The sequence below is a fragment of the Salmo salar genome, chromosome 16 (genome assembly GCF_965601325.2).
Source record: "Salmo salar chromosome 16, fSalSal1, whole genome shotgun sequence".
Classification (NCBI taxonomy): Eukaryota; Metazoa; Chordata; class Actinopteri; order Salmoniformes; family Salmonidae; genus Salmo; species Salmo salar.
The window spans coordinates 84499705-84527195 of record NC_138306.1 but is presented as its reverse complement, the minus strand read 5'-3'; the positions used below and the strand labels follow the sequence as shown (position 1 = coordinate 84527195).

The 27491-nt window shown below is 48.9% G+C and overlaps 1 protein-coding gene across 1 annotated transcript; it reads right to left on the bottom strand.

Moving 5' to 3' along the window:
- Nucleotides 1-1449: 1449 nt before the first annotated feature.
- On the bottom strand, nt 1450-27216 carry LOC106574758 (kinesin heavy chain). The gene is made up of 25 exons (XM_082963078.1): nt 26758-27216; nt 23403-23490; nt 22341-22414; nt 21625-21729; nt 21274-21322; nt 20859-20914; nt 20388-20475; nt 19839-19963; nt 19323-19427; nt 17850-17998; nt 14382-14530; nt 13766-13947; nt 13444-13512; nt 12084-12170; nt 11549-11668; nt 11146-11292; nt 10663-10860; nt 10332-10449; nt 10158-10234; nt 9903-10012; nt 7283-7445; nt 6953-7024; nt 4947-5051; nt 2064-2280; nt 1450-1957 (listed from the first exon to the last, which is right to left on the bottom strand). The coding sequence occupies exons 1-25, from the start codon at nt 26884-26886 to the stop codon at nt 1860-1862; spliced, it is 2880 nt and encodes a 959-aa protein (XP_082819204.1). The 5' UTR covers nt 26887-27216; the 3' UTR covers nt 1450-1859.
- Nucleotides 27217-27491: the final 275 nt, after the last annotated feature.

Sequence of the window (27491 nt, the reverse complement as noted above, 5' to 3'; positions counted from 1 at the left end):
CTGTGTTTTGGATATGGAGTGTATTGCACTGTTCCCCAGGATCACTGCATGAACATCTCTGATTGGCTGATCAGCATCACTGCATTAGCCTAGTATAGATACAGTGCAGTGCACTAAGCTGTCAAACACTGCCCTCTACTGGTGGATATTGAAATCTACCTCACAATTTGAGGCTCTTGGTAAAATTGGGACATTTTTTTTGGTCTATGCCCCACAAATTTCTCAATGCAGTGGTCATTACAATCAGTTGCATAATTGAAATTAAAACTGGGTGGTTCGAGCCCTGAATGCTGATTGGCTGACAGCCGTGGTATATCAGACCGTAAACCACGGGTATGACAAAACATAAATATTTTACTGCTCTAATTACGTTGGTAACCAGTTTATAATAGAATAAGGCACCTCGGGGGTTTGTGGTGTATGGCCAATATACCACGGCTAAGGGCTGTATCCAGGCACTCCACGTTGCGTCGTGCTTAAGAACAGCCCTTAGCCGTGGTATATTGGCCATATACCACACCCCCTCAGGCCTTATTGCTTAAATAGAGCACAGCTTGTTTTGTAAGTGAATTAAAACATTACATTCAGACTTAGCTTCTTTTAAGAATAAAGTGTCCCTAAAAGCATTGGTAAACCATTATCAATATGCTTACCAATAGAATAGAGCAAAAACAATGTGCTGATCATAACTGAAGTAAATGAATGTGGTACAAAACACAGTGCAGGTGGGCGATCATTCCAATCTGAACTTTGAACTTCTTTAGGAAAACTATCATACATTCCTAATGCAGTCGGCAAAGCAAAGGATTCTTCAACAACAAGTCAAGATCCAGTTTACATTACTGTGACTGTCATATACTATACAATGTGGTTCTTAGTGATGGCATAACACCCTCTGTAATATACATGTAACCTTCTATCAGCACACATCTTCTCCTCCAAGACAACACTACAATGAAATATATATGTACATGTACAATGGAAAAGAGAGAGACATACAGTATGTGAAAACTATGAAAGATGCCACAGAGTAGAGTGGAAGGGGGCAGAGGGGTCTTACTCCTAGACCCAGAGGAAGGACAGGAGGATTAGGACAGAGGGGTCTTACTCCTAGACCCAGAGGAAGGACAGGAGGATTAGGACAGAGGGGTCTTACTCCTAGACCCAGAGGAAGGACAGGAGGATTAGGACAGAGGGGTCTTACTCCTAGACCCAGAGGAAGGACAGGAGGATGAGGACAGAGGGGTCTTACTCCTAGACCCAGAGGAAGGACAGGAGGATGAGGACAGAGGGGTCTTACTCCTAGACCCAGAGGAAGGACAGGAGGATGAGGGCAGAGGGGTCTTACTCCTAGACCCAGAGGAAGGACAGGAGGATGAGGGCAGAGGGGTCTTACTCCTAGACCCAGAGGAAGGACAGGAGGATGAGGCAGAGGGGTCTTACGCAGAGGGGTCTTACTCCTAGACCCAGAGGAAGGACAGGAGGATGAGGACAGAGGGGTCTTACTCCTAGACCCAGAGGAAGGACAGGAGGATGAGGGCAGAGGGGTCTTACTCCTAGACCCAGAGGAAGTACAGGAGGATGAGGACAGAGGGGTCTTACTCCTAGACCCAGAGGAAGGACAGGAGGATGAGGACAGAGGGGTCTTACTCCTAGACCCAGAGGAAGGACAGGAGGATGAGGACAGAGGGGTCTTACTCCTAGACCCAGAGGAAGGACAGGAGGATGAGGACAGAGGGGTCTTACTCCTAGACCCAGAGGAAGGACAGGAGGATGAGGACAGAGGGGTCTTACTGGGAATGGGACAGTCTGTACCTACCACACATGCACTCGTGACTCAGGATCTACATTCTACATGGTTACTTGGTGCTGTGGTTGTAGCTGTGGCTGTAGAGGCCTCCTCCTCTGATGACTGTAGGGGAAGACAGGGGGTGTTGGCCTGGCCGGATGGGCTTAGCTGGAAGACAGAACATAGTCATCAATACAAACCCACCCTCTCCTCCCTCCCTCCCTCCCTTCCTCCCTCTCTTCCTTCCTTCCTCTCTCCCTTCCTCCATCCTTACCGATCTGAGCGGAGTTTCCCCTCCTGGCCATGTTCTTGGCCCTGACAACCTCCTTGATGCGGTCCACCTCTAGCTGGTAGCGTTTCCTGTCCCTCATAGCATTCTCCTTGGCCTCCTTCAGGGCATTCTCCAGGGCCTTGACCCGCTCGGCAGTGGCCCGCAGACGCTTCTCCAGCTTGGGAAGCTCGCAGCGCAGGTCCGCATTGTCACGCACCAACTGGAAGGGAGAGGGGGGAGACAGGGAGGGAGGGAGGGAGAGGGGAGAGACAGGGAGGGAGGGAGGGAGGGAGGGAGGGAGAGACAGGGAGGGAGGGAGGGAGGGAGGGAGGGAGGGAGGGAGGGAGGGAGGGAGGGAGGGGAGGGAGGGAGGGAGGGAGGGAGGGAGGGAGGGAGGGAGGGAGAGACAGGGAGGGAGGGAGACAGGGAGGGAGGGAGGGAAAGGGGGGAGACAGGGAGGGAGGGAAAGGGGGAGACAGGGAGGGAGGGAAAGGGGGGAGACAGGGAGAGAGAGAGGGAGGGAGAGGGGGGAGACAGGGAGGGAGGGAGGGAAAGGGGGGAGACAGGGAGGGAGGGAGGGAGGGAGAGGGGGGAGACAGGGAGGGAGAGGGGGGAGACAGGGAGAGAGGGAGGGAGAGGGGGGAGATAGGGAGGGAGGGAGGGAAAGGGGGGAGACAGGGAGGGAGGGAGGGAGGGAGGGAGGGAAAGGGGGAGACAGGGGGGAGGGAGGGAGGGAGGGAGGGAGGGAGGGAGGGAAAGGGGGGAGACAGGAGGGAGGGAGGGAGGGAGGGAGGGAGGGAGGGAGAGGGGGAGACCGGGAGGGAGGGAGGGAAAGGGGGGAGACCGGGAGGGAGGGAGGGAGGGAGGGAAAGGGGGGAGACAGGGAGGGAGGGAGGGAGGGAGGGAGGGAGGGAGGGAGGGAGGGAGGGAGGGAAAGGGGGGAGACAGGGAGGGAGGGAGGGAGGGAGGGAGGGAGGGAGGGAGGGAGGGAGGGAGGGAGGGAGGGGAGGGAGGGAGAGAGGGAGGGAGGGAAAGGGGGGAGACAGGGAGGGAGAGGGGGGAGACAGGGAGGGAGGGAGGGAGGGAAAGGGGGGAGACAGGGAGGGAGGGAGGGAGGGAAAGGGGGGAGACAGGGAGGGAGAGGGGGGAGACAGGGAGGGAGAGGGGGGAGACAGGGAGGGAGGGAGGAAAAGGGGGGAGACAGGGAGGGAGGGAGGGAGGGAGAAGGGGGAGACAGGGAGGGAGGGAGGGAGGGAGGGAGGGAGGGAGGGAGGGAGGGAGGAAAGGGGGGAGACAGGGAGGGAGAGGGGGGAGACAGGGAGGGAGGGAGGGAAAGGGGGGAGACAGGGAGGGAGAGGGGGGAGACAGGGAGGGAGGGAGGGAGGGAGGGAAAGGGGGGAGACAGGGAGGGAGGGAGGGAGGGAGGGAGAGGGGGGAGACAGGGAGGGAGAGGGGGGAGACAGGGAGGGAGGGAGGGAGGGAGAGGGGGGAGACAGGGAGGGAGAGGGGGGAGACAGGGAGGGAGGGAGGGAGGGAAAGGGGGGAGACAGGGAGGGAGGGAGGGAGAGGGGGGAGACAGGGAGGGAGGGAGGGAGGGAGAGGGGGGAGACAGGGAGGGAGGGAGAGGGGGGAGACAGGGAGGGAGGGAAACAGAGATATGAGGGTCAGCTTATGAAGCTTGCAGCTCAGGTCGGCGTTATCATGCACCAACTGGATGGACACTGCCAGAAGGGACAGGAATGTTAATAAATCAATCAAATGTATTTAGCATTTTGAACAAATCAAACAATCAGACGATACATTTTCTCCACCTGCAAAGGTGTCCCAGAAGTGCCTGCTTAATAATGTCCCAGCACAGTACCTGCTTAATAATGTCCCAGTACAGTACCTGCTTAATAATGTCCCAGTACAGTACCTGCTTAATAATGTCCCAGTGAGTACCTGCTTAATAATGTCCCAGTACAGTACCTGCTTAATAATGTCCCAGTGCAGTACCTGCTTAATAATGTCCCAGTACAGTACCTGCTTAAAAATGTCCCAGTAAAGTACATGCTTAATAATGTCCCAGTACAGTACCTGCTTAATAATGTCCCAGTGCAGTACCTGCTTAATAATGTCCCAGTGCAGTACCTGCTTAATAATGTCCTAGTACACTACCTGCTTAATAATGTCCCAGTGCAGTACCTGCTTAATAATGTCCCAGTGCAGTACCTGCTTAATAATGTCCCAGTGCAGTACCTGCTTAATAATGTCCCAGTGCAGTACCTGCTTAATAATGTCCCAGTGCAGTACCTGCTTAATAATGTCCCAGTACAGTACCTGCTTAATAATGTCCCAGTGCAGTACCTGCTTAATAATGTCCCAGTGCAGTACCTGCTTAATAATGTCCCAGTGCAGTACCTGCTTAATAATGTCCCAGTGCAGTACCTGCTTAATAATGTCCCAGTGCAGTACCTGCTTAATAATGTCCCAGTGCAGTACCTGCTTAATAATGTCCCAGTACAGTACCTGCTTAATAATGTCCCAGTACAGTACCTGCTTAATAATGTCCCAGTACAGTACCTGCTTAATAATGTCACAGTACAGTACCTGCTTAATAATGTCCCAGTACAGTACCTGCTTAATAATGTCCCAGTGCAGTACCTGCTTAATAATGTCCCAGTACAGTACCTGCTTAATAATGTCCCAGTACAGTACCTGCTTAATAATGTCCCAGTACAGTACCTGCTTAATAATGTCCCAGTGCAGTACCTGCTTAATAATGTCCCAGTACAGTACCTGCTTAATAATGTCCCAGTACAGTACCTGCTTAATAATGTCCCAGTACAGTACCTGCTTAATAATGTCCCAGTACAGTACCTGCTTAATAATGTCCCAGTACAGTACCTGCTTGTGGACTTTAGTGAGTTGCTCCAGGTTATTCTCCAGGAAGGAGATCTTCTGTTTCTGGGCGGCGCTGCCCACTCCGTCCTCACAGTCCAGCTCTGCACTCTGGACACAACAGGAGAGAAGACAGACAGTCAATACAGACTACTGCCCACTCTGCACTCTGGACACAACAGGAGAGAAGACAGACAGTCAATACAGACTACTGCCCACTCTGTACTCTGGACACAACAGGAGAGGAGAGAAACATCAGTCAGTATATCAACACAGAGCACAGACTATAGACTACAGAGCACAGACTATAGACTACAGAGCACAGACTATAGACTACAGAGCACAGACTATAGACTACAGAGCACAGACTATAGACTACAGAGCACAGACTACAGAGCACAGACTATAGACTACAGAGCACAGACTACAGAGCACAGACTACAGAGCACAGACTATAGACTACAGAGCACAGAATATAGACTACAGAGCACAGACTACAGAGCACAGACTATAGACTACAGAGCACAGACTATAGACTACAGAGCACAGAATATAGACTACAGAGCACAGACTACAGAGCACAGACTATAGACTACAGAGCACAGACTACAGAGCACAGACTATAGACTACAGAGCACAGACTATAGACTACAGAGCACAGACTACAGAGCACAGACTATAGACTACAGAGCACAGACTACAGAGCACAGACTATAGACTACAGAGCACAGACTATAGACTACAGAGCACAGACTACAGAGCACAGACTATAGACTACAGAGCACAGACTATAGACTACAGAGCACAGACTACAGACTACAGAGCACAGACTATAGACTACAGAGCACAGACTATAGACTACAGAGCACAGACTACAGAGCACAGACTATAGACTACAGAGCACAGACTATAGACTACAGAGCACAGACTATAGACTACAGAGCACAGACTACAGAGCACAGACTATAGACTACAGAGCACAGACTACAGACTACAGAGCACAGACTACAGAGCACAGACTATAGACTACAGAGCACAGAATATAGACTACAGAGCACAGACTACAGAGCACAGACTATAGACTACAGAGCACAGACTATAGACTACAGAGCACAGACTATAGACTACAGAGCACAGACTACAGAGCACAGACTATAGACTACAGAGCACAGACTACAGAGCACAGACTATAGACTACAGAGCACAGACTATAGACTACAGAGCACAGTCTACAGAGCACAGACTATAGACTACAGAGCACAGACTATAGACTACAGAGCACAGACTACAGACTACAGAGCACAGACTATAGACTACAGAGCACAGACTATAGACTACAGAGCACAGACTACAGACTACAGAGCACAGACTACAGAGCACAGACTATAGACTAAAGAGCACAGACTACAGAGCACAGACTATAGACTACAGAGCACAGACTATAGACTACAGAGCACAGACTATAGACTACAGAGCACAGACTACAGAGCACAGACTATAGACTACAGAGCACAGACTACAGACAATAGAGCACAGACTACAGAGCACAGACTATAGACTACAGAGCACAGACTATAGACTACAGAGCACAGACTATAGACTACAGAGCACAGACTACAGAGCACAGACTATAGACTACAGAGCACAGACTATAGACTACAGAGCACAGACTACAGAGCACAGACTATAGACTACAGAGCACAGACTATAGACTACAGAGCACAGACTATAGACTACAGAGCACAGACTACAGAGCACAGACTATAGACTACAGAGCACAGACTACAGAGCACAGACTACAGAGCACAGACTATAGACTACAGAGCACAGACTATAGACTACAGAGCACAGACTACAGACTACAGAGCACAGACTACAGACTACAGAGCACAGACTACAGACTACAGGTCCTCACTGAACGACAACAGACTTCAGACGAGTATCTCTGACATTCTGCAGACAGGTTGGTGCATTCTGATACACAGCCTCTCTTACATGGGAGAATACCTCACCTTCTTGACACGTGTTGTGAGGTCTTGAACAAAGAGCCTGCGTAGGTTATGAAGAGTCTGCAGCTCTTTGGCCTTTAAAGACAAAACAGAGAGAAGACACACTTGTGCTCAGTGTGAAACGTTGAAATGGACATCTATGATGTATTGGTTTACCTGCAAGATTTAGGAAGTGAAGAGCTATAGTCAGTCAGCCAGCCAGCCAGCCAGCCAGCGAGCCAGCCAGCCAGCGAGCGAGTCAGTCAGTCAGTCAGTCAGTCAGTCAGTCAGTCAGTCAGTCAGTCAGTCAGTCAGTCAGTCAGTCAGTCAGTCAGTCATAGAGCCTTGACGTACCACAGTCTCCTCCAATCCCTTGAGGTCCTGTCTGGCCTGCTCCCTCTGCTCGTTGAAGATGACCAGCTTCTGGAGCTTCATGTCCTTCTCCTGTTCCTCCACCTTCAGCTTCTCATGGTCAGACATCAGCCTCCTCTGCTCCAGCATCAGGCCCTGGTTCAGACTGGGAGAAATATGGAGGAGAGGGGGAGAGGAGAGGTAGCGAAGAGGTAGGGGAGAGGTAGAGGAGAGGAGAGGTAGAGGAGAGGTAGAGGAGAGGTAGGGGAGAGGTAGAGGAGAGGTAGGGGAGAGGTAGAGGAGAGGTAGGGGAGAGGAGAGGTAGAGGAGAGGTACGGGAGAGGAGAGGTAGGGGAGAGGTAGAGGAGAGGTAGGGGAGCGGTAGGGGAGAGATAGAGGAGAGGTAGAGGAGAGGTAGGGGAGAGGTAGAGGAGAGGTAGGGGAGAGGTAGGGGAGAGGTAGATGTAGAGGAGAGGTAGGGGAGAGGTAGAGGTAGAGGAGAGGTAGGGGAGAGGTAGAGGTAGAGGAGAGGTAGAGGTAGAGGAGCGGTAGGGGAGAGGAGAGGTAGAGGAGAGGTAGGGGAGAGGTGAGGTAGAGGTAGAGGTAGGGGAGAGGTAGGGGAGAGATAGAGGAGAGGTAGAGGAGAGATGTAGGGGAGAGGTAGAGGAGAGGTATGGGAGAGGAAAGGTAGGGGGGAGGTAGGGGAGAGGAGAGGTAGAGGAGAGTTAGGGGAGAGGTATGGGAGAGGAGAGGTAGGGGGGAGGTAGGGGAGAGGTAGGGGAGAGGTAGGGGAGAGGAGAGGTAGAGGCGAGGTAGGGGAGAGGTAGAGGTAGAGGAGAGGTAGGGGAGAGGTAGGGGAGAGGTAGAGGTAGAGGAGAGGTAGGGGAGAGGTAGAGGTAGAGGAGAGGTATGAGGTAGAGGAGAGGTAGGGGAGAGGTAGAGGTAGGAGGAGAGGTAGGGGAGAGGTAGAGGAGAGGTAGAGGAGAGGTAGAGGTAGAGGAGAGGTAGGGAGAGGAGAGGTAGGGGAGAGGTAGAGGTAGAGGAGAGGTAGGGGAGAGGTAGGGGAGGGAGAGGTAGAGGAGAGGTAGAGGAGAGGTAGGGGAGAGGTAGAGGTAGAGGAGAGGTAGGGAGAGGTAGAGGTAGAGGAGAGGTAGAGGTAGAGGAGAGGCAGGGGAGAGGTAGAGGAGAGGTAGGGGAGAGGTAGAGGTAGGGAGAGGTAGGGGAGAGGTAGGGGAGAGGTAGAGGAGAGGTAGGGGAGAGGTAGAGGAGAGGTAGAGGAGAGGAGAGGTAGAGGAGAGGTAGAGGAGAGGTAGGGGAGAGGTAGAGGAGAGGTAGAGGGAGAGGTAGGGGAGAGGTACGGGAGAGGAGAGGTAGGGGAGAGGTAGGGGAGAGGTAGGGGAGAGGTAGTGGGAGAGGAGAGGTAGGGGAGAGGTAGAGGTAGAGGAGAGGTAGGGGAGAGGAGAGGTAGGGAGAGGTAGAGGTAGAGGAGAGGTAGGGGAGAGGTAGGGGAGAGGTAGAGGTAGGGGAGAGGTAGAGGTAGGGGAGAGGTAGAGGTAGAGGAGAGGTAGGGGAGAGGTAGAGGTAGGGAGAGGTAGAGGTAGAGGAGAGGTACGGGAGAGGAGAGGTAGAGGAGAGGTAGAGGTAGTGGAGAGGTAGAGGTAGAGCAGAGATAGAGGTGAGGTAGGGGAGAGGTAGGGGAGAGGTAGAGGTAGAGGAGAGGTAGGGGAGAGGTAGAGGTAGGGGAGAGGTAGAGGTAGAGGAGAGGTAGAGGTGAGGTAGGGGAGAGGTAGGGGAGAGGTAGAGGTAGAGGTAGAGGAGAGGTAGGGGAGAGGTAGAGGTAGAGGAGAGGTAGGGGAGAGGTAGAGGTAGGGGAGAGGTAGGAGAGGTAGAGGTAGAGGAGAGGTAGGGGAGAGGTAGAGGTAGAGGAGAGGTAGAGGTAGAGGAGAGGTAGGGGAGAGGTAGAGGTAGAGGAGAGGTAGAGGTAGAGGGTAGAGGTAGAGGAGAGGTAGGGGAGAGGTAGAGGTAGGGGAGAGGTAGAGGTAGAGGAAAGGTAGGGGAGAGGTAGGGAGGGTAGTGGAGAGGTAGAGGTAGAGCAGAGGTAGGGGAGGGTGAGGTAGGGGAGAGGTAGGGGAGAGGTACGGGAGAGGTAGAGGTAGAGGAGAGGTAGGGGAGAGGTAGAGGTAGGGGAGAGGTAGAGGTAGAGGAGAGGTAGGGGAGAGGTAGAGGTAGTGGAGAGGTAGAGGTAGAGCAGAGGTAGAGGTGAGGTAGGGGAGAGGTAGGGGAGAGGTACGGGAGAGGTAGAGGTAGGGGAGAGGTAGAGGTAGAGGAGAGGTAGGGGAGAGGTAGAGGTAGGGGAGAGGTAGAGGTAGAGGAGAGGTAGGGGAGAGGGTGAAAAGGAGGAGAGAAAAGACTAAGTTATCGAGGCTTTATGGAGCTTTATAAGGCCTATATAGATGCTTCAGATGTAATGACCTTTTATACCACCTTTCATTTAGTACTGCATTATGACAGCCTGTAAAGGATTTGTGAAGCCTTTATGAATGACCTATGAAGCCTTTATGAGTTGCAGTTAGAAAAGTGTTGTCAAACACAGAGTCGCCGGACGGTATATATAACTTCTCACTCTGTGAGTTCATCCAGCATCCTCTGTTTGTCATTGATCTCGTCCCTGAGTCGGGCCAGCTGCTTCTGGTGGGCCTCTCTGTGAGCCTCCATCTGCTGTTCTAGAGTCTTCTACAGGATGGACAGGACGACGGATCAGAGGACACACAGAGACACACACACCCGGGTAAAACTAATCTGTTTCTCCAACAGAATAATCATCCTAAGAGCACTTCCAGATCCACCTTGTGGATGTCTTAATCCCGGGTTTAATCACCTTAATCTCCTCTTCACCCTCCAGTCTACTGATGTGCTCCTTCTCCGTGTCCACCACTGACACCTCGTGCATTTTCTCTGAGGAACAACAGCGTGAACAACAATGTGAAGCATGTTATAAAGGCAGCAGTGGTGTCGATAGAGGGGATGTGTAGAGCGAGTCCGTGCGTCTCACCCTGAGCGTGCATCTTGGCCAGCTCCTCAGTCAGAGCGTCCTGACTCTCCTCCAGCTGTCTCTTCTTCTGTTCCATGTTCTGCATGTAGTCTGTCAGGGACTTGATCTTGGCCTGGTGCTACAGCACAACACACAAACACAGGGTCAGCGCTTCAAAACCTTCCCTGTTGTCACACCTACTGAACACAGCCCTGTTTCGCCGTTTTGTAGGGCTTTAGCAAAGAGTGAAAAGATATTCAGAGACTCAACTTAAGGACAATGAAAGTGCATTTCTGCATCGGCCTTTAGAATGCTTCACAATTACAGGGAAACCTGGCCCCTCCTCTGTTACCTGGGAGATGAGCAGCTGACAGGAAGCCAGCTCCTTCTCGTTGGCGGCCATCTTGCGTGAGTTGTCACACTGGGAGCTTTCCAGCTGCTTGGAGCGGTTCACCAGAGACTTGACCTCTGACCTCATCTTACTGATGTAGAGACGGGTCATGGTGAACTCTTCCTCAATCACTCCACCGTTACCGTTCCCCTCAACCATCTAGACAGGAAACAGAAGACTGTCTATAAAGCCTGGAGGATGAACAGTATGATTAGAACAGTCCAGGAAGAAGATATACTGTTAGGAAACTAAAGAGCATCAACTCTGACTCATGTTGTGTTGTATGTTGTGGAGAGGTTTGCTAGCTACACAGGTCAACGATGTTACAACCCGTTAAGTTAACAGGACTGTTGTGAATGGGTCTGTCTGTATTTGGTTCGGTGTGTGTGTGTGTGTTTCTACTTTATGTGTGTCTATGTATATCTGCTGTGTAGGTCCCCTCACCACCTTGATGTCGCTGGTGCCCATGGTGGCTCCTATCTCACTGAGGTCTCTGAGCAGCAGGTGGAGGATCTCTGCAGCTCTCTTCTTCTGGTGTCCACTGAGCTCCTGGAGCGTGACCAGCTCCCTCTGAACTGACAACAGGACCGTCTGGGGAACACACATCAGTCACATGCCAGTTGTCCTTCACCGCATCATTAAGGACCCTCTATACGGTTCTAGTACCTCATCTATCCACAGTGGAAACTTGGGAAGACTCATTAGAACATAGGTATATGGATCACTCACACATCAGGGGGTACCTCGGCAGAACAAAATGTAATTAGGGGTGCGGTAAACCCCATAATAAGCTAAGGCTGAACTGCTCTAGGCCCCTCTATCCCATCCATCATGCCCATAGACCCACAGTCCTCTGCTGCAGCTCCTCCTGCAGCTGTTGGTTGGCCTGGCTCCTGTCCTCCACCTCCTGGCTCTTCTGGTCGTAGTTGACAGCCAGCTCCTCCAACGCCTGCAGCACCTCCTTCACCTAGAGCCATAAGACAATAATGATGAACATCTAGTCTGGCTACCCAGACTATTCACATCTCCCCCATCCCCTCTCCACACCACTGTCACTCTCTGTCGTCATCGATGCATAGTCACTTTAATTAACTCTGTACATACTACCTCAACTAACCGGTGCCCCCACACACTGACTGTGTACTGGCACCCGCCTGTATATATTGTTATTTACTGCTCCTCTTTAATTACTTGTTACTTTTATCTCTTATTCTTATCCGTATTTCTTGAAACTTTACTGTCGGTTAGGGGCTCGTAAGTAAACATTTCACTGTAAGGTCTACACCTGTTGTATTCTACGCATGTGACTAATAAAATCTGATTTGATGGACTCATTTAGAATTCTAGAATAATATGGATTCATTCAGAATGTTCTCCTTCACCTCCTCCTTGGCTGCCTCGTTCTCCGTCTGCAGACGAGACAGATCCTCATGGATCTTCTCAGAGTCCCTTCTTGTCGACGCCAGCAGCTGAGGAGAGACCCACACGGGGACACACATACACACAGGGACACACATACACACAGGGACACACACAGGGACACACATACACACAGGGACACACACAGGGACACACATACACACAGGGACACACACAGGGACACACACAGGGACACACACACACAGGGACACACACACACACACAGGGACACACACAGGGACACACACACAGGGACACACACACAGGGACACACACACAGGCACACACACAGGGACACACACACAGGGACACACATACACACAGGGACACACATACACACAGGGGCACACACAGGGACACATACACACAGGGACACACACAGGGACACACATACACACAGGGACACACATACACACAGGGGGACACACACACACAGGGACACACATACACACAGGGACACACACAGGGACACACACAGGGACACACATACACACAGGGACACACACAGGGACACACACAGGGACACACATACACACAGGGACACACACAGGGACACACACAGGGACACACACACACACAGGGGCACACACAGGGAGACACACAGGGACACACATACACACAGGGACGCACACAGGGACACACACAGGGACACACACAGGGACGCACACAGGGACGCACACAGGGACACACCACACAGGGACGCACACACACACGGGGACACAAACAGGGGCACACACAGGGACACACACAGGGACACACATACACACAGGGGCACACACAGGGACACACGGACAGGGACACACACAGGGACACACACACACGGGGACACACACACACGGGGACACAAACAGGGACACACACAGGGACACACATACACACAGGGGCACACACAGGGACACACATACACACAGGGACACACACACACAGGGACACACACAGGGACACACACAGGGACGCACACACACACGGGGACAGCACACGGGGACACAAACAGGGACACACACGAAAAAGGGACGACACACAGACAAATGCACACCATTTAACATGGTTGAATCCCCCTTAGATGTAGATCATCCATTTGAAAGCATCATCAAGACATTGGACCTTTCAAGAAGAACAGTGTTTCCAGCCACATCATCATGACGAAGAAGCAAAATGCATCAGATGACTCAAAACATCCAATATCTTGACAACTTGACTGCTGACATGCAGAACATTTTGGGACTGTATCAACAGTGGACTAATGAAAACAATACCAAAATATAGTTTTTGAGTGACATTCCCCTTTAACATGAGAAAAGAGGGTTGTTCATGATTGGTCACCTCATCCTGGTCTAACATCTGTTCCTTCAGTTTCTCAGCCAGCTGGCTCTGCTGGTTGATCTCATCATCCTGGGGGACACAAACAAAACAAGCAGCAATTTACATTTCAGTTAGAATAGAATAGGAAGCATTGATTTGACTGTATAAAAAATCCAACCCCTTCCTGTTCCTGCCCATTCTAGCCTACCGTTTAATGTTGATGATGTCTGTTATTTAAACTGTATTTTAATGTCTGTTATTCTTTATGTACGTTGCGTTTATATGCTCCAAAATGAATTGACTCAGTTCTCTAATCTAGTCTGGTTGGATTTCCCTGGTTGACCTTGTCGTCCAGTTGTTTGTACAGATTGCTGATGTCCTCCTCGTACTTGCTCTTCTCCTCGGTGGAGACCAGGACCAGGCCGTTAGCTGGAGCCATGTTATCTATGATGGGAGTGTTGTCACACGGCTCCAGGTGCTTCTGCTCCTTAGCACTCAGCTGCTCCTCCTCAGGGACGTTCTCACCTGAGACAGGGACAGACAGCTAGTTAGATCACACTTCCCTTCTCCCTTAACTGTGCACTTATTCACTCAATGTCTACCATGGGAACACTAACTCATGTTTAACTCAGTGTGGCTCTGTTGATTTCATACAAGGGTTTCAATCACATCTCTCTCTCTCCCTCCCTCCCCATCTCTCTGTCCTCTCCCCCCTCCCTCCCTCCCTCCCCCATCTCCCTCCCTCCCTCTCCCCCCTCCTCCCTCCCATCTCCCTCCCTCCCTCCCTCTCCCCCCCCTCCCCCCCCTCCCTCCCCCTCCCTCCCTCCCTCCCTCCCTCCCTCTCCCCCCCTTCCTCCCCCCTCCCTCCCTCCCTCTCCCCCCCTTCCTCCCCCCTCCCTCCCTCCCCCCCTCCCTCTCCCCCCACCCTCCCTCCCTCTCCCCCCTCCCCCCTCCCTCACCGTTCCTCCAGCGGTTGAGCTCCATCTCCAGTCTGTGGATGACGTTCTTCAGACTCTTGTTCTTGTCTTTCTCCTTGTTGTACTTGTTCTTCCACTCCTCAGCAGTCAGCTCCAGGTTCACAGACACTGTGTTCTTGATGGTCTTGGCTCTGTGTGGAGGGTGGGATAGACACTCAGATTCCTATATCTAATCACACCCTATACAGCAGTGCACTACTTTGACATGGCTAATGGGCTGTAATTCATCCACCAAAGGACATTGTGGCCTAATTTACTCATCCCTTTTTTCTCCACAGTATTATTCTTTGTCAGAACAGGAACAGATTGATAAACATTGAGTCAACACAACTGGAGGAGATGATCCAATAAGAAGCAGGGAGGCAGATAGCTCCATATTTGAACTGGTCTGAGATCTATTGCAGGAGGTTGTCCCCTGTGAAGGTGACCAGGGACTAATTAGCACTGCTGGGTACTGTAGACTGTTGAATGATGTGTAAAGTCCAACTCCTCTCAGCCTCTTCTCACAGACAGTGGTGGTCACATGGGTGCAGACAGTGCAGCAGAGCGCACCACACCACGCCGCACCGCAGCACATCACTCTGTAGCCCCTACTGTTCTACCTCTATCTAGCTCCTCTCCTCAGCCTGGCAGGGCAGCAGAAACAGAATGTTCTGGATGTCCCCCTGTGTCCTCTGGCAGGGCAGAAGAGATAGAATGTTCTGGATGTCCCCCTGTGTCCTCTGGCAGGGCAGCAGAGACAGAATGTTCTGGATGTCCCCCTGTGTCCTCTGGCAGGGCAGCAGAGACAGAATGTTCTGGATGTCCCCTGTGTCCTCTGGCAGGGCAGAAGAGACAGAATGTTCTGGATGTTCCCTGTGTCCTCTGGCAGGGCAGCAGAAACAGAATGTTCTGGATGTCCCCTGTGTCCTCTGGCAGGGCAGCAGAGACAGAATGTTCTGGAAGTCCCCTGTGTCCTCTGGCAGGGCAGAAGAGATAGAATGTTCTGGAAGTCCCCTGTGTCCTCTGGCAGGGCAGAAGAGACAGAATGTTCTGGAAGTCCCCTGTATCCTCTGGCAGGGCAGAAGAGATAGAATGTTCTGGAAGTCCCCTGTGTCCTCTGGCAGGGCAGAAGAGATAGAATGTTCTGAAAGTCCCCTGTGTCCTCTGGCAGGACAGCACAGACAGAATGTTCTGAATGTCCCCTGTGTCCTCCGGCAGGATGGTAGAGACAGAATGTTCTGGAAGTCCCCTGTGTCCTCCGGCAGGATGGTAGAGACCGAATGTTCTGGAAGTCCCCTGTGTCCTCTGGCAGGGCAGAAGAGATAGAATGTTCTGGATGTCCTCTGGCAGGGCAGAAGAGACAGAATGTTCTGGAAGTCCCCTGTGTCCTCTGGTAGGGCAGCAGAGATAGAATGTTCTGGATGTCCCCTGTGTCCTTTGGCAGAGCAGCAGAGATAGAATGTTCTGGAAGTCCATTGTGTCCTCTAACACACAGAGCAGCCTAGGCTAACTCCCACTGATGCTACTGTTGCTGTCCAGGCAGGAGGCAGGATAAAGCCCTATGGATCAGGATTTAGTGGAGTGGATGGATGTAACACTTAGCTAAAGGTCAGAGGGATGAACAATGTCTTCATCATCTGGATAAAGATTTAGAGAAGAGGCTTGTTATGCAACGACTCAGTCAGCACTGAATAGGAGGGAAGATACTGGGAATCACCAGCTCTACTCATCATCAACAGTCCCTGTCCGTCTCCTGGTGGATTAAGGACGGCCCATCTGCCATGGGAAACCTTTAACTGTTCACATAAAATAGGGGAACTGGGTATGGTGCAGTGGACTGGTGCTGATCCACTTCTGTCCCATCAGGGAAGACTTATGTTAACAGTCTGTCACTAGACCAGGTAAACTGTAGAGAGGTGCTGACCCACCTCTGTCCCAACAGGGTAGACTTATGTTAACAGTCTGACACTAGACCAGGTAAACTGTAGAGAGGTGCTGACCCACCTCTGTCCCAACAGGGTAGACTTATGTTAACAGTCTGTCACTAGACCAGGTAAACTGTAGAGAGGTGCTGACCCACCTCTGTCCCAACAGGGTAGACTTATGTTAACAGTCTGTCACTAGACCAGGTAAACTGTAGAGAGGTGCTGACCCACCTCTGTCCCAACAGGGTAGACTTATGTTAACAGTCTGTCACTAGACCAGGTAAACTGTAGAGAGGTGCTGACCCACCTCTGTCCCAACAGGGTAGACTTATGTTAACAGTCTGTCACTAGACCAGGTAAACTGTAGAGAGGTGCTGACCCACCTCTGTCCCAACAGGGTAGACTTATGTTAACAGTCTGTCACTAGACCAGGTAAACTGTAGAGAGGTGCTGACCCACCTCTGTCCCAACAGGGTAGACTTATGTTAACAGTCTGACACTAGACCAGGTAAACTGTAGAGAGGTGCTGACCCACCTCTGTCCCAACAGGGTAGACTTATGTTAACAGTCTGTCACTAGACCAGGTAAACTGTAGAGAGGTGCTGACCCACCTCTGTCCGAACATGAGGGTAGACTTATGTTAACAGTCTGACACTAGACCAGGTAAACTGTAGAGAGGTGCTGACCCACCTCTGTCCCAACAGGGTAGACTTATGTTAACAGTCTGTCACTAGACCAGGTAAACTGTAGAGAGGTGCTGACCCACCTCTGTCCCAACAGGGTAGACTTATGTTAACAGTCTGTCACTAGACCAGGTAAACTGTAGAGAGGTGCTGACCCACCTCTGTCCGAACATGAGGGTAGACTTATGTTAACAGTCTGACACCAGACCAGGTAAACTGTAGAGAGGTGCTGACCCACCTCTGTCCGAACATGAGGGTAGACTTATGTTAACAGTCTGTCACTAGACCAGGTAAACTGTAGAGAGGTGCTGACCCACCTCTGTCCCAACAGGGTAGACTTATGTTAACAGTCTGTCACTAGACCAGGTAAACTGTAGAGAGGTGCTGACCCACCTCTGTCCGAACATGAGGGTAGACTTATGTTAACAGTCTGACACCAGACCAGGTAAACTGTAGAGAGGTGCTGACCCACCTCTGTCCGAACATGAGGGTAGACTTATGTTAACAGTCTGTCACTCAGACCAGGTAAACTGTAGAGAGGTGCTGACCCACCTCTGTCCGAACATGAGGGTAGACTTATGTTAACAGTCTGTCACTAGACCAGGTAAACTGTAGAGAGGTGCTGACCCACCTCTGTCCGAACAGGGGTAGACTTATGTTAACAGTCTGTCACCAGACCAGGTAAACTGTAGAGAGGTGCTGACCCACCTCTGTCCCAACAGGGTAGACTTATGTTAACAGTCTGTCACTAGACCAGGTAAACTGTAGAGAGGTGCTGACCCACCTCTGTCCCAACAGGGTAGACTTATGTTAACAGTCTGTCACTAGACCAGGTAAACTGTAGAGAGGTGCTGACCCACCTCTGTCCGAACATGAGGGTAGACTTGGTCTCACACTCGTTGTAGATAGAGGGAGATGCACAGATGATGATGGTGGTCCTACAGTTCCCCCCTAGAGAGTCCTGCAGGATACGGGTCATCTTGCTGTCTCTGTACGGGACGTGGGTTTTCTGAAAACAAACAACACATCATTTACCCATCAGGGCCTTTCAGCAGACAGCAGACAGCCTCATAGATAACCAGTCAGCCATCAGGGCCTTTCAGCAGACAGCAGACAGTCTCATAGATAACCAGTCAGCCATCAGGGCCTTTCAACAGACAGTCTCATAGATAACCAGTCAGCCATCAGGGCCTTTCAACAGACAGTCTCATAGATAACCAGTCAGCCATCAGGGCCTTTCAACAGACAGCCTCATAGATAACCAGTCAGCCATCAGGACCTTTCAACAGACAGTCTCATAGATAACCAGTCAGCCATCAGGACCTTTCAACAGACAGCCTCATAGATAACCAGTCAGCCATCAGGACCTTTCAACAGACAGTCTCATAGATAACCAGTCAGCCATCAGGACCTTTCAACAGACAGTCTCATAGATAACCAGTCAGCCATCAGGACCTTTCAACAGACAGTCTCATAGATAACCAGTCAGCCATCAGGACCTTTCAACAGACAGTCTCATAGATAACCAGTCAGCCATCAGGGCCTTTCAACAGACAGTCTCATAGATAACCAGTCAGCCATCAGGACCTTTCAACAGACAGCCTCATAGATAACCAGTCAGCCATCAGGACCTTTCAACAGACAGCCTCATAGATAACCAGTCAGCCATCAGGACCTTTCAACAGACAGTCTCATAGATAACCAGTCAGCCATCAGGACCTTTCAACAGACAGCCTCATAGATAACCAGTCAGCCATCAGGACCTTTCAACAGACAGTCTCATAGATAACCAGTCAGCCATCAGGACCTTTCAACAGACAGCCTCATAGATAACCAGTCAGCCATCAGGACCTTTCAACAGACAGCCTCATAGATAACCAGTCAGCCATCAGGACCTTTCAACAGACAGTCTCATAGATAACCAGTCAGCCATCAGGACCTTTCAACAGACAGTCTCATAGATAACCAGTCAGCCATCAGGACCTTTCAACAGACAGTCTCATAGATAACCAGTCAGCCATCAGGACCTTTCAACAGACAGTCTCATAGATAACCAGTCAGCCATCAGGACCTTTCAACAGACAGTCTCATAGATAACCAGTCAGCCATCAGGACCTTTCAACAGACAGCCTCATAGATAACCAGTCAGCCATCAGGACCAGATCAGAGGAAAAACATGACCTCACCGCTGATGCATAACTTTTTTCAGCAAAAGCACATTTTGGTTTATTGTTTTTACACGATTTCAATGTCACATATGCTAAGTATTCAGTAATCCCTGCTGATGTCACTATATTAAAGAGAGAAGGGTAAGATATATAGAGAGAACTCACAGTCCCCTCAGCCAGAGCAGAGATGACATTCCCCAGAGCAGAGAGGGACTTATTGATATTTTTAGCTTCGTCCAACACGGCTCCTTCAGCACCTGTCTTACTGACCTTAAAGAGACAAACAGAGAGAGAAAAGACTCTGTCAGCAGGAGAGAGGCCACACAATGCAGCAGCATCCTCTAACTGACAGGCCTGGAGTTATAACACATTATAAAACAGTTATAACAGTCATAACACAAAGTCTGTCTTCATGAGTCAGCAGGTGGGAGAGGACATATGATGCTTCAGCATCTTACACCTGAGTGACAAGCTGGGAGTTATAACAGCTTATAACACAATCATAGCACAGTGATAATACTGTTATAACACAGGGGTGCAGTTCTAACAAGTTATGGCGGTTCATTGGTGTCTTCATCAGACAAGCCTAGAGTTATAACACAGTTATGACAAGTTATAAACAGTTCTAACACAAGTTGTGGTGGTTTGTTGGAGTCTGTCTTTACCATCATAGTGATTTACCTTCTCACTACCAGCCAGATCCACCAGGTATAACTTCCCTGACAGTTTCTTCTCTGTTTCCACATTCTCTTGTTTGATGTTGATCAGGAAGATGCTGTGACTTCTGGAACTGTGCTCATTCATGTCTATGAACAGGACAAAATACGCATATATTAAAGAAGAAGTATATATTATAAAATAAGTATATCTTATAGAAGAAGTATATCTTATAGAAGAAGTATATCTTATTGAAGAAGTATCTATTATAGAAGAAATATATATTATAGAAGAAGTATATCTTATGAAATAAGTATATCTAATTGAAGTCTATATTATAGAAAGAGTATATATTATAGAATAAGTATATCTTACAGAAGAAGTATATATTATTGAAAAAGTATATATTATAGAAGTAGTATATATTATAGTAGCAATGATACACCCTTCTAGGGAGTGTTTCCTGGCCTCTGTGCGTCTGCTTGCAACTGTTGATCTAAGAAGGGCTTCATAAATAGGAGATGTGATTGATTGATTGATTGATGTGATTGATGAGAAGGAGACACAACATACTTGTCACAGCCACGTGCCGGTTGGCCTTTCCCTCATCGATGACATCCATGACTTCCTCTGGACTGGACACAAAGCGTTCTGTACAACCCTGGGACAGGATCACATCACAGCTTTAACAGGTCGGTGCCTTTTCTGATTTCTCATTTTTTTATTTGAACAATTAACTAGGCAAGTCAGTTTAAGAACAAATTATTATTTAAAATGACAGCCTACCCTGGCAAACCCTCCCCTAACCCGGACGCTGTGCGTCGCCCTATGGGACTCCCGATCACGGCCGGTTGTGATACAGCCCGGGATCAAACCCGAGTCTGTAGTGACGCCTCTAGCACTGCAATGCAGTGCCTTAGACCACTGCGCCACTCGGGAGGCAGCCTTATAATAAGACATTATGTAGGCTGATACATGCTTATGACAAGTAATAAAGCATTATACACCTGCAGAATGTGTTACCTAACCATCTGTACTGCTCACCTTGACATAGGGAACTCTGTTCTTGTCCTCATGCACAGCCAGGTTGGTCTTCGACACTGGAAAAGAGGGGAACGAGTCATTAGGAAAGGAAAGGGGGATAGCTAGTCAGTTGTACAACTGAATGCAATCATCTGAAATGTGTCTGAATCAGAGAGGTGGGGGGGCTGCCTTAATCCACATCCATGTCATCAGCACCCGCAGAGCAGTTGCTGTCGGGGGTTAACTGCCTTGTTCAAGAATAGAACGGCAGATTTTTCCACCTTGCCGCCTCAGGGATTTGAACCAGCGACCTTTCGGTTACTGGCTCAAATCTCTTAACCGCTAGGCTACCCCATTATGATCTGTCTAAAATGATCTCTGTTCATCTTCAAAAGACTTCTCTTTTTGAAGTCCATCCAATACGAGTTCTTCTTACCATCTAGTAAGTCTCGGATCTTGTCCAGGTAGATTTCAAAATACGAGACCTGCACAAGAAAACAGGAATCAATACAGGGTACATTTTGATGACCATAGAAATGGTAGGAGGTCGTCTGTGCTCCTTAAAGGTCCTTGATACCAAATAGTGTCTGTTCCAGGTATGTAGGTATCAACATGAGAATACTGGAAGGGATGGAGACAGACACACTGTTTAACCTCTGGATTTATTCCGATTTTTTTTACATTTTGATGACCAGACATCTTGTTGATATTGATACTTGTAGAATGACTTTGTCTTTTTTATTGGCACCTGAGGGGATAAATAAAGTTGAATTTAACAATTGAATACCTTGATGTGGAACTCGAGGTTCTCGTCCATGGAGTAGATGTGATCGAAGATGTCGTGAGCGATGCGTGGGATGATGCCCATCAGCTGGGGGTCGTGGAGCTTGCCCTGCGAGGAGGAACAATACATTACATCACACTCAATACTGATTATTATCACTAAATAGTCTGGGGAACATCCCTTATAGCCAGCTGTTCTATATACACTGAATATCTACAGCGGTTCTATATAATATACATCTATACCCCCAAGAAGCAGCTGTTCTATATGCTGTTCTCTATCTACTGCTGGCTTTAGCTGATCCTTGCTGTTCTCAGTGAAGAAGAAACAACTGCCACTTTAAAAAGCCATTAACTGCTCGAGGACAAATGCAACCTATAGTGTTGGTGGTCCAGTTCTGTAAATCACCCACACTACAAAACCCTAATCTCATCCTAAATCAATTCAGTCTCAGAGAGTAATGAAATGACGCAATGTATGTCTGCCCCACTAACTGATCTGATGTGTTTTACTGCTCTTAGAAAGGCTGGACTGACTTCCAGTGAAATATCATGTCAGAAGGTGCTCTGCTGAACTGTCTGAGAATAATCAGTTCAGTCGTCTCGGTAACGTGTTCTCAGGGCATACTGTACCTACAACATATAGGTTGCCTTTAGATCATATATTTCACGTCTCTCTTCATTTAGGCAGGTGCCATTACTACAGAGAATCAGGCTGACCTCCATGGTGTGGGTCTTCCCCGAGGAGGTCTGTCCATAGGCAAAGATGGTTCCATTGTATCCTCCAAGGACGTCTGTGTGAATACAATACAATTCTGTTCAACTGTATTAGTCCAGAAATGTGTATTTTTGCTGTCTTGTGTTTTTTTACCAACCCGCCAGACACCACACATACACAAGGAATGTGGATCAGTCATAATAACACTTATTCTACAAGGGGAAGGACTCACCAGCTGGGGTTAGCCTACCTTCAACAATCTGTTTGGGGTTAGCCTACCTTCAACAATCTGTTTGGGGTTAGCCTACCTTCAACAACCTGTTTGGGGTTAGCCTACCTTCAACAATCTGTCCGGGGTTAGCCTACCTTCAACAATCTGTTTGGGGTTAGCCTACCTTCAACAATCTGTTTGGGGTTAGCCTACCTTCAACAACCTGTTTGGGGTTAGCCTACCTTCATCAACCTGTTTGGTGTTTGCCTACCTTCAACAATCTGTTTGGGATTAGCCTATCTTCAACAATCTGTCCGGGGTTAGCCTACCTTCAACAATCTGTCCGGGGTTAGCCCACCTTCAACAATCTGTCTGGGGTTAGCCTACCTTCAACAATCTGTCTGGGGTTAGCCTACCTTCAACAATCTGTCTGGGGTTAGCCTACCTTCAACAATCTGTCTGGCGATTAGCCTACCTTCAACAATCTGTCCGGGGTTAGCCTACCTTCAACAATCTGTCTGCGGTTAGCCTACCTTCAACAATCTGTCTGCGGTTAGCCTACATTCAACAACCAGTTTGGGGTTAGCCTACCTTCAACAATCTGTCTGGGGTTAGCCTACCTTTAACAATCTGTCTGGGGTTAGCCTACCTTCAACAATCTGTCCCGGGGTTAGCCTACCTTTAACAATCTGTCTGCGGTTAGCCTACCTTCAACAATCTGTCTGCGGTTAGCCTACCTTCAACAACCAGTTTGGGGTTAGCCTACCTTTAACAATCTGTTTGGGGTTAGCCTACATTCACCAACCAGTTTGGGGTTAGCCTACCTTTAACAATCTGTTTGGGGTTAGCCTACCTTTAACAATCTGTTTGGCACAGGCATCGTAGACCTGCTCCTGGGCTGTATTGGGAGGCAGGACGCGGTCAAAGACATACGGTTTACCCTGTCCAGAACAGACAAAATGCACAGTGATTACAGGGCTCTATGGGAAAGAGGTAATGGGTAAATACCACCTCATCCTATATTCTCTCTAACAACACTATGTTAATGGTAATCAATCATCAATAGCAGAGCTTGTGAATGGTAATCAATCAATAGCGGAGTTTGTGAATGGTAATTAATAATCAATAGCAGAGCTTGTGAATGGTAATCAATAGCATAGCTTGTGAAGGGTAATAAATATTCAATAGCAGAGCTTGTGAATGGTAATCAATAGCAGAGTTTGTGAATGGTAATAAATATTCAATAGCAGAGCTTGTGAATGGTAATCAATAGCAGAGCTTGTGAAGGGTAATAAATATTCAATAGCAGAGCTTGTGAATGGTAATCAATAGCAGAGTTTGTGAATGGTAATAAATATTCAATAGCAGAGCTTGTGAATGGTAATCAATAGCAGAGCTTGTGAAGGGTAATAAATGATTCAATAGCAGAGCTTGTGAATGGTAATCAATAGCAGAGTTTGTGAATGGTAATAAATATTCAATAGCAGAGCTTGTGAATGGTAATCAATCATCAGTAGCAGAGCTTGTGAGACAATTATAATAGAGCTACAAGCAGCAGGTTTAATCAACACGATCCAGCCTGGTCTATGGGGACGGACACAACACAAGACTCCCTCATTTGACAACCAGCCTGTCAGCAGCTGAGCGGTCTGTAGACTACAGGAGAATGAGGAGATGTCTGTACCAGCTGAGCTGTCTGTAGACTACAGGAGAATGAGGAGATGTCTGTACCAGCTGAGCTGTCTACAGGCTACAGGAGAATGAGGAGATGTCTGTAACAGCTAGTAGGCCTACTGCTTTAAACAGAGGCTTCTGTTCTTTGGAACTAAAGTGATTGATGTGAGATCTCACAGGCCTTCATAGTACACAACTGTATTAGGCCTCAATTTCATATTATATTCGGTAAATATGTGGTATACAGTGTACTTCCTTAACACACACACTGACACAATGTTTCATTATGATGGCAGGCAACCTTATGCATAATACATGAACACTAAACGGGTGTTGAGCAAGGGGAGGAGCATAATGACGAGATACTGTTCACAGACAGACAAGCTATTGTGATGAGAACTCTGTAGGCCTGTACAGAAGACATTTTAATAAAATGCTGCACTTGAGCATGCAAAATAAGACCTTTAGTTCTAATCTAGATGTTTTGTAAGAATCTATGTCGACACTTGCTTGTCGAACATCTTATTCCAAATTCATGGGCATTAATATGGAATTGGTCCCCCCTTTGCTGCTGTAACAGTCTCTCCACTCTTCTGGGAAGGCTTTCCACTAGATGTTGGAACATTGCAGCGGGGATTTGCTTTTATTCAGGCACAAGAGCATTAGTGAGGTCGGGTACTGATGTTGGGTGAATAGGCCTGGCTCGCAGACGGCGTTCCAATTCATCCCAAGGGTGTTCGATGGGGTTGAGGTCAGGGCACTGTGCCAGGCCAGTCAAGTTCTTCCACACCATCTCGACAAACCGTTTTTGTATCGACCTTGCTTTGTGCACGGTGGCATTGTCTTGCTGAAACAGGAAAGGGCCTTCCCCAAACTGTTGCCACAAAGTTGGAAGCAAAAGATAATCTAGAATGTCATTGTATGCCGTAGCGTTAAGATTTCCCTTCAATGGAACCAAGGGGCCTAGTCCGATGCATGAAAAACTGCCCCAGACCATAATTCCTCCTCCACCAAACTTTACAGTTGGCACTATGCATTCGGGCAGGTAGTGTTCTCCTGGCATCCGCCAAACCCAGATTCGTCAGTCGTGCTGCCAGTTGGTGAAGCGTGATTCATCACCCCAGAGAACGCGTTTCCACTACTCCAGAGTCCAATGGTGGCGAGTTTCACACCACTCCAGCCGAGGCTTGGCATTGCAGATGTTGATCTTAGGCTTGTGTGCGGCTGCTCGGCCATGGAAACCCATTTCATGAAGCTCCCAACAAACAGTTCTTGTGCTGCCGTTGCTTCCAGAGGCAGTATGGAACTCAGTAGTGTGTGGTGCAACCGAGGACAGACGCTTTAGAAGCGCTACTTGCTTCAGCGGTCCCGTTCTGATAGCTTGTGTGGCCTACCACTTCACGGCTGAGCCGCTGTTTCTCACAGATGGTTCCACTTCACAATAAAAGCACTTACAATTGACCAGGGCAGCTCTAATAGGGAAGAAATTTGACCAACTGACTTGTTGGGAAGGTGGCATCCTATGACAGTGCCACGTTGGTAGTCACTGAGCCCTTCAGTAAGGCCATGCTACTGCCAATGTTTGTCTATGGAGATTGCACGGCTGTGTGTTCGATTTTACACACCTGTAAGCAACAGGTGCGGCTGAAATAGCTGAATCCATTCATTTGAAGGGATGTCCACATACTTTTGTATATATAGTGTATATTGATTAGGCAGGTGATGGGCACACACAGCGTAAGGCTGGAGAAGTGCATGTCTCCCTTGCCACTAGCTGATAACCTGAACTTGAAGAATCATTCAAGCCAAGCCAGGTCATCCAACTACTGTACTGTAATCCCTAGACATCAATTTAACAGGCTTGCCACTTTTAAATTAGTAACATTAAATAAATCCTATTAGATCCAATCCAATCAACACATTCAAAGGTATAGGCTGCGTGTGCTTTATGTTAGTAGAATGAGAGAAAATGCCTTATGCTGTTTATTTTCCTATTATGAGTGCTTTCATTCACCACAGGTGACAGAGAAGAACAGTGTGTTAGCCACCTGTAATCTGCCATCTCAGCAGAGTGAATACCGCATAACAGCAGTGTCAAAGCACGAGCTGCCTCTCTGGCAACAGCCCCGGGTCCCTGTCTCTCTCTGGCAATGGCCCAGGCCCTGTCTGAAAACAATTCCCAATACTCCATCTCAGGCCATCAGCTGCCGCTGGAGATAGCTACAGCAACACAATCAAAACATGTAGGCTACCAACAAATGCTCTGCAGAGGGTCACAAGCATTTTTTGGGATGTTTGTGGAAGTTGCCACAATTTTTATTTATTTTTACAAAAATCTATAGGCTACAAGCCAATGTGCTGCGTGTAAAGATTGTCAATACATTGGGCGCTCTATTGGAAATGCTCACTGCATTGCACATTTCCTCTGCGCGTTTTGCTGGTGTTTCAGTAGTCTAGTTGTGGCAACAATATACCTACCTACACAAGCAACGTTATATTCAGCAGATAAATTAACTATTAGATGCAGCACTTACAGTTATAACCACGGTGTCGTCTTCTTTAAATTTGGGGATGTATTTGTCTCCTCTTGTTATTTCGGATTCATTTAGTGGCCTGAATCGGCACATTACTTTCACGCCGTATTCGGCTGCAGCATCCGCCATGGTTGCGTTCTGTCCAGGCAAGCAGATATGCAGATCAACTTTGATCCGCGGATGGTTTTTATCTGTTGAATGATTGTAAGTAAACCAACGCGTCCTTCACTCAGCGTGCCTCTATTTCGCTACGCCATGGGCATTCAGTTGAGACAGAGAAATCAACTGCAGTCGTCCATTCCGATCAGAATGCAAAATATTGGTCCGGAGACAGTCTTGGATGAAAAAAATTATCAAAATCCTACAAAAATATAATTTACAAGGGGATAGGTAAAGCCTATCCTTCAGAAGAGACGAGTGCCACGGAGTTGAGAAACCCCCGCATCGTCCTGCACGTTGCTCTGCGCTCTTCTCTTCCACACTGCATCAGCATCAGTACCACTCCCCTTCCTCCTCCCCCTCCTTCCTCCTCCTCCTCCCCTCGGGCTGGGGCCCAGCATCTCGCTGCTCTATCCTCGAAACAGCAGCTAGAGGTCAGTACTTAACCCTAAAGGAAATGTATCCGTTTCAAATTTGAAATTCTATTGACCATCAATGGAAAAAACTACTACCTGCAATTAACTGCAATATATTTAAATTCCTTTTGATAGCATGTGATGATTGGATGTGCATGA

Excerpts from the sequence above, each read along its gene's own strand:
- LOC106574758 (XM_082963078.1), bottom strand. The coding sequence starts at position 26,886 with ATGGCGGATGCTGCAGCCGAATACGGCGTGAAAGTAATGTGCCGATTC. Across the intron at positions 14,531-17,849 it reads ACCCTCATGTTCGGACAGAG|AGCCAAGACCATCAAGAACA; the intron begins GTGGGTCAGCAC and ends CCCTCCACACAG. Across the intron at positions 11,669-12,083 it reads ACGAGGCAGCCAAGGAGGAG|GTGAAGGAGGTGCTGCAGGC; the intron begins GTGAAGGAGAAC and ends TTATGGCTCTAG.